General features: G+C 53.2%; 2 protein-coding genes across 11 annotated transcripts in view; one reads left to right on the top strand and one right to left on the bottom strand.

The window, feature by feature from the left end:
• Positions 1–678: 678 nt before the first annotated feature.
• On the top strand, positions 679–9,266 carry Snn (stannin). 7 transcript variants are annotated; one of them, XM_028778348.1, is made up of 3 exons: positions 2,811–2,979; positions 4,179–4,299; positions 6,557–9,266. In XM_028778348.1, the coding sequence occupies exon 3, from the start codon at positions 6,644–6,646 to the stop codon at positions 6,908–6,910; it is 267 nt and encodes an 88-aa protein (XP_028634181.1). In that variant the 5' UTR covers positions 2,811–2,979; positions 4,179–4,299; positions 6,557–6,643; the 3' UTR covers positions 6,911–9,266. The 7 variants fall into 7 exon arrangements, with proteins under 7 accessions (XP_028634178.1, XP_028634182.1, XP_028634183.1 ...); XM_028778345.1 differs by lacking the exons at positions 2,811–2,979; positions 4,179–4,299 and adding an exon at positions 679–769; XM_028778349.1 differs by lacking the exons at positions 2,811–2,979; positions 4,179–4,299 and adding an exon at positions 1,419–1,575.
• The window catches only part of Txndc11 (thioredoxin domain containing 11), a 56,985-nt gene continuing 55,590 nt past the window's right edge, over positions 9,193–10,587 (bottom strand). For all 4 annotated transcript variants that reach the window (XM_028778341.1, XM_028778343.1, XM_028778342.1 and 1 more), the window contains one exon: positions 9,193–9,932. In XM_028778341.1, coding sequence (XP_028634174.1) covers positions 9,308–9,932 — 625 coding nt within the window. In that variant the 3' untranslated portion in view covers positions 9,193–9,307. The remainder of the gene's footprint in view (positions 9,933–10,587) is intronic.

The following is a 10,587-nucleotide window of genomic DNA, read 5'->3' as shown; positions in this document are numbered from 1 at the left end:
GGTGAAGGCTTAACTAAGAGGTTATGTTAAAAAATAACGCACCCCGAGTCCGCAGCCCTGGGGACAGGGACCTGGTTTGTCTGGCTCGTGGCAAGGGCACAGCAAGATACAAAATCCGTGCAGATGGGTGGGTGGAAGAAAGGATGATGGAATTAAAAGAAAGGAAGACAGAGAGAGAGAGAGAGAGGGAGAGGGAGAGAGAGAGACAGACAGACAGACAGACACTAGCTTTCTTCCAAAGGAGAATCATTCCTCTCTGCTGGTGCCTGGAACCTCCGGGAGGTGTACCACACACTTAACCTGCTGTGCGCCTCAGTTTCCCCTCTGTCGTTGGGCCGGGACAACCCTCAAAGAAAGAGGATACCAGGCACAGGCCCCCAGTACTGCCGGCACCCAATAAGCGCTCAAGGAAGTGTGGCCGCCCGCCCTCCCTGCCCTAGCTCCGGGAGCCGCCAGCCGCGCAACACTACCCACCCCCTTGCTTACACCCCCTCTACCCAGTGTGTGCCTCCCGGCCCTGAGCGCACGTGATACCACCCACCCCGCCCCGCCCCGCCCCGCCCCGCCCCGCCGTCCCAGCGCGATCTCCAGTTGGCCGCACCAGAGAGCCCCGCCCCCAGCTGGGGCGGAGCCTAAGCGCCTCGCCCCCTGCTGATCGGGCTCTGGCGTCTGGCGAGGGCTCGGCCGCCCGACCCGGCTGGCGCGCGGGCGGAGCCCGGGCGGCGGGGCTGCTGCTGGCTGATTGCACCGGACTGCGGGCCTCGACATGGTGAGCAGGGGTGGGCAGAGCAGGCAGGTAGGGGGAAGGGACGCACCGGATGGATCGGGGTGCGGCGCTGGCGGGTCGACGCGGCGGATGCCGCGCGCGGGCGGGGGCTCTTTGTCCTCCGCCGCGCGATTGGGACAAAGGAGGTGGCCGGGGGCGGAGGCTGCTTGGCTGGGCATCTACCCTTCTCCGTGACCCACGGTTCTACGTCCTGCGCGGATCCTTCAGGCTGCCCGGAACACTCACTCCGCATTGACGGGGTTCCTGGCAGCGCCCCAGCGTGGTCAAGATGGGATCGAGGGGAACGGGGGGGGGGGGGGGGGGGCCAGGGAAAATCTGGCGCTCGTTTCAGCGGTGGGGAGACTGAAGCTGAGCCGCAGCGTTTGGTCCCAGGTCGGGTCGGCAGTGATGGCGCGGCGTGGGCTTGACTGGGTCTCTGGGACACACCACCACCACCACCACCACCACCAAAAAAAAAAAAAAAAAAAAAAAAAAAAAATCCCAACCGGGGTCAGGCAGACTTGATTTGTCTTTTCAGCTGTCGTTTCCTCCGCAGCTGTCGCCCCCTGAACAGGCCCCTGCTTCCCTCGCCTTGCTTCTTCGGTAGAGTGGGAGAGACGCGGCGTCGCCTGGCACCGCGCCTGCACGCCGCCCGCGCTCTGCACGCGGGAGCTGCTGGGGCGGGAGCTGCTGGGGCGCTTGTCATTAGTATCTAGTCCTCTCGGCCCAGGTCACCTAGACTAGCCCCTAAGGAGGGGTCAAACACCGACTCACTGCGCTCAGCTTCCAGGAGAGAGGAGACAGGACAGGTATATGACGTTTTAGAATCGGGTTTGAAATCGGTTATATAGGATCGGGGCTGCCTGGATATCTGCACCTCCACTTTTAAACTGTGTGACCTTGGGCAGTTGACTTAACTTCTCTAAGCTACAGATTATTTGTCAAGTTGGAAGATTGGTCACTTCGCTCTAGTATTTTGGAGAGATCCACATGAGATATCGAACTCAAAAGTGTGGCACCAAGGAACTTTTTCAGCATCTACTATTATATCACTACCGGAGTTGTATGGCCAGACGGGACCCTGCCGAGTATGGGCAGGACTCAGGCTTGCGCTATGAGATTGCCGCTCACCTCCGGCAGTCCCCAAACTTCTCAGTCTTAGTTTCCTCTCCTGGCATAAGAACTGGGAGCAGGGTGGCATCTGGAGGAGATTTCTCTTCGAGAGGGGGAAGAGGTGGGGAGGAGCAATGGGCACAGCCACAGTAGATGTCCCCTTTCCTTCTCTGTTGCTGTTGGTCCTCCATCTAAGCTCTTGGATGGCAGAAGCCCTCGGTGATGTTACCTTTGGGGTTTGTCAGAGCGGAACCCGCAGCAGGAAATACTTCTGGCCTGGGCTTCCCTGAAGAGGATACTTGGACAGTGGCTTTGCTGGCTGATGAAGCAGTGCAGGAGCCCCTGGGTGTTAGCTGGCCCCGAGAGCAAGGCAGTATTTCTGACTGCCTTGGAGGCCCCGGGAGGTAGAGGCTTCGGGTGGGGTGGCAGAGTGGTGCCCAACTGAGTACAATAGCCTGGTGATGTGCCCAGTTGAGTGAGGAGCAGGCAGAGAAGAGGCTGTTTGTGACATTGGTCCAGGCCAGGCTCTGTGCCTTGAGGTACAGAGGTTACAGAGAAAAAGGGAGGACATTAAGAGCAGCGTGCTATGGGTTAAGAGAGGGGCTCGGCCTGCCTTGTTGCCTTCTGGGTGGGGTGAAGGATTTGTTTTGGGATCCATGAAGAGGTAGGGGTAACAGACACTTTTCCAAGGAGGACCTAAAGGAGATTGTGAATTTTAGGAGACCTCTACCCAGAGGTCACACTGTGTGTCATTTTGAGACCAGTGTGTTCTAGGGCCAGTTACCCATTGCTCTGGGCCATGAAAAACCCAGGCCCAAGGATTCTCGGCCATAGCAGACAGAAGCGGCTATGGAGTGGCCAGACCCATGATGACCAGTACTCACTTGGAACTTGTCACTGCAGCTCCTTCCAAACAAGGAACATGGTATGGCCTGTGCTCTAGCTGACCCTTTGCCTCAGTTTCCTCATCTGCAGAATGGGATCATCAAGGCAAGCAGAGAGGAGATAAGGTTGATGTGATGGCGTTGCTCTGAGGTGATCCTGGAACTTCCCTCAGCTTCCACCATGGGCCTTTGGTGGATGAAATGGAGCGGTCAGTGGTATGTTGAGGGTTGTATAAGCCAGATGGATGCAGGGCATCCCAGTATCCTCTGGGTTCTCCTTCTCTGTTGCCACCTTCCTTGCCCCAAGCATGAAGAGTTACCTTGGTTTTCAACCTTGGGTTACAACCCCTTTGGGAGTGGAACACTTTCATATGGGGTCACTTAAGACCTTTGGGAACACAGATAATTGTGATTCATAACAGTTGCAAAATTATAGTTACAAAGTAGCAAGGAAAATAATGTTATGGTTGGGGGTGAGCACAACATGAGGAACTGTATTAAAGAGTCACAGCGTTAGGAAGGTTGAGAAGCACTGAATTAGCTGTTCTGCTAGGGTGCAGGCCTGCCATGCTTACTGCCATGCCTTGCCCCTGCCCTGAACTTGAGTGAGGTCCTCATTTCCCCAAGGCATAGAGACCTGTGCTTAGGCATCTGGGAGAAGTCTGGACTTAGGGAACTGGCTCAGGGATAGTCCTCTGATTGACCCCATGAGAGCCAGCTGTCTTTTAACTCGTCACCACATTCCTGGGCTTGGAACATTCAGTCTTATTGAGTACATATGTACAATAGAGTAGCTGTGAACTTGAGGGACAGTGACCTTTTCTTAGACTCTCTGGAGGGCACAGGTCAGGAGATGACAGCCAGGGAAACATTCTAAACCAGAACTGCAGAGAGCTGAGGGCCTTAGGAAAGATGGGTGCATGTAGGTGCCGGCTAGTATGGGAAGAGGCAGCATCCGGAGTCCTGGAAGCAGCTCCAAGAGTCACTCCTGAGAAAGTGCCCAGTGCAGTACTACGGATGGAGGCAACCACAGGGCAGTTCATGAGGGATGGGCAGTAGCCAGGCTTGTAGGGGATACTGAGGCTACCTCAGGAGCCCTCCCTTCTGAGGCCACCACGTCTGGCCAGGAGTCAGCTTTTTCTAGATTACTTCTCAGGAAACGCTTGCTAAACGAGAAAAGAAACAAGAAGTCCATTAGGGATACGTGGAGGCCACAGGGCGGGCATGACTGGGTCACAGGTCATTGATTGTGCTTAGAGGTGAGAGGCATATACCTGGCTCTGTCCACCTCCAGGCCTGGGGTGGGCATAGTGGGCAGGAGTTTGAGGGCATCCCTCCTCTCCTGGGGTCCATCTGGACTTGAGCTGCCTGTACCTCAGTTTCTTCATTAGTCACAGGACAGCTGTTTCCCTCAGATCATGGTGCCATTGTTTGCTTTTGCACTTCTTATCCTGGAACCACCTCAAACTCCAAACACAAACTTCCCGTTCTGAATTGCTACTGCTTTGCCTTCTGGTCCAGACCAGAGGAGGATGTGTAAGTGGAGGCAGAGTGAGTGTCCTGTGTGGTCTGGCTGTGTGGGCTTGTGGGAACTGATGGAGCTAGCAGAGCTCTCTTGGGACACACAACTCTGGGAATGGGGGAAAGCCAGGGGCCAGGCAGCCAAGCCAGGGGAGGAAGCTTCCCTGGCCTTCTGGCTGGGAGAGGCTTCCTTCCTGGAGCTGTTGTAAACTAGGTCAGAGTTTCTTCCTTCACCTCCATGGGGGTGCCATTTGGGGCCAGGCTATTCTGCATTAAGGTTTTGGGAACGGTCCTATACCTTGAAGGGTACAGAGCAGAATCTCTGGACTCTGCCTACCAAGTGTGGCCAGGTGCTCTGTTACACGCACTTGAGACCTTGTGGTCAAAGGTCAGAGAATGGAGCACCCTGGGCAGAAGGAACTGTGGGGGTCAAAGGTCTGGGCCCAGGAGGATAGTGGAAGGCACATGGCTGGAGAGCAGTGAGCGGGAATGGGGAAGCACTTGGGCACATTCCATGTGCTCTGATTGCAAGAGTGGATGGGGAGCCAGGTGAGAGGGACCCTAGAGACTGTGAAGGTTGAGAATCAGAGGATGCTCCCCCTCCCTGCCTAGAGCTTCCCTGCAGACTGGCACAGGTGATGAGAATGGCATTTCTTGGTCATAGGGCCTGGTTCCTGGACACTGGGGCATTGATTGGCTGCCTGTGACCTTTAGGTAGACCTGACCCCTGGTCGCCTCCATGATTGAGTGAGAGTCATTTCTAATTAAGGGGATTATTACTCAAGGATGTGGCAGGTCCCATCACGTTTGGAGAGTGAATCTTACAGTGGCATCTACCTGGATGATGTGGATGGCAAGACTTTGGACATTTACGGTTTCCTCTGTGTAGGTTGTGCCTGGCCTGTGCAGGACATGCCTATGGGGTCTTCATCCCTCTCACTACTCTGGATGGACTCCTGACAGAAAGGCACTAGTAAGAAAGTGGGTGGCTGTAAGAGACTGGAGCATCCTGCTGCTTGCTTCAGCACCTGGGAGGCCACAGTAGCAAAGCCTTGACTGACTCCTTGGGGCTATGGCTGGCTGGGCTCTGGGGTACTGTTTGTGAGGAAGGCTGGAGTTCAGGTTCTCTGGGCCTTCTGTGTATCCCACAGGCTCCCTCTCCTTTACCACTCACAACCTTGGCTACGGATGAGGACTGGGGTGGTGACCTGGAGTTGTCTGAGATTGATGAGCTGGGAACAGCTCAGCTCTCCCTTAGCATGCCCGAGCCCAGCTGGCACTCATGCCCTGTTGCCACTCTAACAGGGTGATGTACCAGGCTCTCCCTCCTACCTTCAGAGGCCTAGTAATGCTGTCCCTGTATGGTGAATGCTCTTCCCTGCCAGTGAGGCCTCCTTGCAGTTCACCTGCTCTCCCAGTTAGCATCACAGCAACTGGTCCCTTGTGCTCCAGATGTGATCATACCTGAACTGACATTTGCGAGTGTTGACCTCTTGGTAATTTGGCTTCTGTACTAGACGGTATGCTATATATAGAAGGAGCGAGCACCCTTACCCCTCCTGCCTTCCCTGAAGCTTTCCCAGTACCTGTGTCTTCCAGGACCTGTTTGTCTGCCCTACATCCATAAGCGTCTTAAAAACTTGGGTCTCCACAGACCAGCTGTGGCTACATGGGGCAAAGCTGTCTGCTGTTGTGACTTACCCCTGGGTTCTAGAAGCTCAGACCCTGGAGCTTGGAGGTTGAGATGCTCTGTGTTACCTGATCCTCCCACAGGAGCTGATGCTGTTTGCTTCTGGATCCTTCCTCTCTAGACTCCTGGACCAGTTCTGGATACATACTGGTGGCTCATGCCTGATCCTAAGGCTCAGAAGGCTAAGGCTAGAGAATCATGAGTTTGAGATAGTCTAGGATACAGAGTGAGTCTCTGTCTCAAAGACAAACAAACAAAAAAAACAATGTTTACCTTCAACAGAACCAGATTAGTGGCCAGGCCTCTTGCAGCGTCTGCCTCAACTGCCATGGTGCCCGTTTCCCTTTTCATTGGAGGGGCTTACTGACAGTGGAAGCACCTGAGTGTCAGAAGTAGCTGGGGTTGTAGGCTGGGTGAGCATCTGGGCAGACACAGTGGAAAGCCTATCCCATGGTTGTTACTGGGTTGAGGGCAGGACTGGTTGAACTTAAGAACTTAAAAATAGACCCCAGCAAGGGCCAACTGGGCAGCTGAGTCCCCTACAGAGCCCCTTGTATAGTCTCTCCTGGCTTTGTCTTTCAGGACTATCCTGTGCAGCCCGAATTCCAGCCTCGTTGAGCCAGGCACACCAAGAGCTTTCCACCAAAGAAGCCCCTCCAAGCACTGACCATGTCTATTATGGACCACAGCCCCACGACCGGGGTGGTCACGGTCATTGTCATCCTCATCGCCATAGCTGCCCTGGGAGCCTTAATCCTGGGCTGCTGGTGCTACCTGCGGCTGCAGCGCATCAGCCAGTCAGAGGATGAGGAGAGCATCGTGGGTGATGGCGAGACAAAGGAGCCCTTTCTACTGGTGCAGTACTCTGCCAAGGGGCCATGTGTGGAAAGAAAGGCCAAGTTGATGACCGCCAACAGCCCAGAAGTGCATGGCTGAGCTGGGCTGCGAAGGCCATGGTTCTGTTTGCAGCCGTCCCAGAAGCACAGAGAGGGCAGAAGCAGACATGTTGCTATGTGAGAGGGGTTGACACTTGCTGGCATGGTCGCCTCAGGCTTTGTCATCGCATGCACTGACTCCAGGTCCCAGCTCTTCTGGCCTTCCCCCTCAGCCTCCTGGTGGACTGTCCATTGCAGGCAGTGGGCAGGCCTGACCTTGCTGGGGCTCATGGCCCCTTAGCGCTTTCGTTACTTGAATGTTTTAGCTGAGCCTGTTTTTGATGGAGCTACTACTGTAATGCGTGAACTAACCAACCTGTGAACTGTAAATAGGCCCAGAAGCACATGCTTAAGCCTTTTTGCCGATTTTTAAAAATACCAGATGGACTGGCATGATAATGATTCTACTCATGTGCACTGAGGTATGACCATGGAGGGTCTTCGACTGGTCTTGCCCCAGGTGCCCTCGGCAGGGTGCACTGAGGTCTTAGCTATGCGTACGGAAAGGAGGTGAAAGGTTAAGAAGCTGGGATGCTGGGGTAATTTCAACTTGCTTAGTAATGGAGAAAACCACACCCCTCCCCTTCTTTAGCTTCAGCTTTGTTAAATAACTGTGTAGACGGCAGAGCTACTGCAAGGAAGCTGTTGCACTTGCTTGGAAGCCTGTGAAGGACGAGACCTCTTGAGTCCCGAGGGTTGCCAGGCAGCTTAGCAGAGCAGTCTCTTGCCCTTTGGTTTTGAGCATGCCCAATACTCCCCTTCAGCACAGGCTTTGCAGAAACTGCTCTGGTCCTCTGGAAACACCAGAGCCTGTGGTGGCTACTTGAAGTCTGAAACCCAGAAGGCGAGGTTTTGTTTTTGTATTTAATATTTTCTGCACTGGAATGGGGGTTGGGGATAGGGGTGGCTTTCTCCCTCACCTTTTCACAAGTGAGCTTCCTTTCTTCTCCAGTGGGTATTGGGTTTCACTTTGATCCTTAGGGCTTTGTAGACAGAGCTCCCTGACCCAGCTCCCAAGACACTATGTGCCATAGAAGGTAATTTCTAGTATGCACATAGCATTTACAGCAGTCACCAGGAGTTCAAGTTGAGGGCCTGGTTCTCACAGGTAAGGGAGCCAGCAGCATGTCTCCAGGTTATTTCTTATGTCTATAAGCTTGCTCAGATGTTAGTCCCACCACCATAATAAGCATTCTAAACCATTATGATTAAACCTGACTGCTGGCACCCTTGGTGATGAATAGGTGGCCAGCTAGCCCTGGCAGCAGAGAGCTTCAGGTTAGTCTGGAGACAGCTTTAAAAAGCATGTGGAACTAATCCATTTTCTAGAACCCAAGGGAGGAGCTGTAGGGAACACTTATAAGCAGTTTATACCAATATGGGGTCGGGGGAAGCAGATGTTAAGAAACAGTCTGAGGTTACACAGGAAGGTAGTCAAGGATGGACTGGCCATAGGCAGAGGCTGCTAAGGCTGGCCTGGATGTGTGTTAGACCTGGGAGCAGTGACTCACTCTGTAGGTATAGGAGGGGAACAGAAATATCAAAGGATCTGCCTGGAGTTGTCTGAGGCGGAGGGGTCTGACCCATTCCCACCCCACATCTACCTTTCTACCTCTACTGCTTGCAGCCAGCAGCCTAAACACTGCTGATCCTTTTCTCCACCATCCACGGATCCAAGGCCAGCTCGGATCTATACCGAAGTGTGAGCCTGTTCATCGCTGTACTGTTAGATGCAGGCTGCAGCTTGTACTATGCCGATGACGTTTGTTTTTCAAACAGACATCATCACATTCTTATCAGTTACACTTTAGGGGAGCTTCCCATCACCCCCTGTTGCCAGGGGGTATCTTTTAAGTTTGAGTCAGTCCATTCAGAGGGGGATGAGTAAGTTCAGGTACTGTGGAGCACTGGTGGGGCCACAGGGAGGAGAATGAACACCTATAGAACTAGTGAACAACCATGCAAGTCTTCCCTGTCCTTGGTATCACTGGCTACCTTTTTAAGTGTGCACCAGAGCCATCCACTCCAGTGGTTAATAAGTTATGACTTCTCTTCAGATTCTTACCCAATAGTGTACTTATTGTGGTCAGGTCTTCTGATGATAAGAAGCTAGCCTTCATCCTGGGGAGCATGCAGGAATTCCAAGGCTAAGCAGAAGCAAGGACTGACTTTCCTAGATCTACATTCAAATGGACTGCTACTGTTGTGTCTCAAAGCTACCAGTTTGTGCAATAAGTGGAAGGGATGCCACTCCTGATCAATAATTGCTGAATGACATTCAAGTTCATTTTGTAGACCACTGAGAAAATCTTTATTTACAATAAATTTCAATAAAATTTGCATAACTATATTCCCAATGTACAGTCTTCACCTCTAGTTCCTTCATCTCATTCAAAAGTTAGTCTGTCCTGTTCTCCTGCTTCCTCTCTGAAGCCAGAGTGGAGCTGGTGGTGGAGGGCGGTGGAGTGTCACCAGGTAACTGGGTGGCACCCATGGACTTGGAGTGGTTGGGGCGAGACTTTCCCAGAGTGGCTGGTTCCTTAGCCTCACCTTGGCCCTCTAGCTCCCTCTCCATAGTGGCCACCAGGATCTTGAGCCATGTGTGCTCGGGGAGGGGGGTATCTGAGGCACGGGCCAGCTTTTGGAGCTCTCGAGCTTTCTTCAAATACAGAGCCTGCAGTTTCTGGCTGTGGCGCTGGAGTAGCCTGTGCTGTTTCTCCAGGGTCCGCTCCCGGCGCAGCAGGCGGTGTCCATCCCTGCGGGCACTAAAGAGCCGGCCCTCCACCTGCTCCTGTGTACGACGCAGGCTGCTCATCTCAGATCTCAGCTTCTGCATCGTGTTCTCCATGTGAGAGATGTGTTCATGCTGCAGGACTGCCTCGCTCTGGACACATTCTTGGGTAGGAGGGCTGATGCCAAGGTCCTGGGGAGCAGAGGCAGGGTCTGAGTGATGCAGAATGAACCGCAGCAGATTCGGGAGGGTGATAGGGAGGTCTCCAGGGTATTTCACACTTAGGTCCTTTCTGGAGAGGAAGGGAAAGTCAAAAGTGAAGTTCTCAATAGGCACAATGCAGAAACAAATGGGACTGGATGTCAGACTGGCCATTCTGACCAAGAAAAGATGCTGGTTTCTTGCTAAAAGGAGGGCAGTACTGCCCAGGCAAGTGGTTCTTTGTGGAGTTGAGGAGCCCCACAGATTTGCACTGTAGTTATTAAGACAATTTGAATAAAGTGTTTATCTGTTCCTAAGGACAGAGCTGTGTCTGTACTCAATCTCAGAGAGGTAACGCGTGCTTAGGCCTAAGCCCCACGCCAATGCATCAGGGATGGGGAAGAACGCTGTCTCTCCGTATGAGCTACATGAGCTGGTGACACAGTCCTGGGACAGGGCTGTCCTTGGTTACCATGGCTACTAACGGTGCTCAGTAAAACTGAAAATACAAACAAAACAATGTGCAGTATCTACAGCACAAAATGTTCTTAAATGAGGGGGACTGTACTCCAGACGGGACACTGGGCTCAAACCTGGACAGATGCTACTGACCAGTGTACCAACCAAAGGACTAAGATGAGTTATGGCTACTCAACCCTGATAGCACAGAGTTGACGATGTGATAGTAAGGGGTCCCTACACCATCCACGCTCTAATTCAGAACTGGTCATCTAACTGCTCAGCCT

This window comes from Grammomys surdaster, unplaced genomic scaffold (assembly GCF_004785775.1).
Source record: "Grammomys surdaster isolate TR1022 unplaced genomic scaffold, NIH_TR_1.0 334, whole genome shotgun sequence".
Lineage (NCBI taxonomy): Eukaryota > Metazoa > Chordata > Mammalia > Rodentia > Muridae > Grammomys > Grammomys surdaster.
This window is presented reverse-complemented; position numbering and strand designations above follow the sequence as displayed.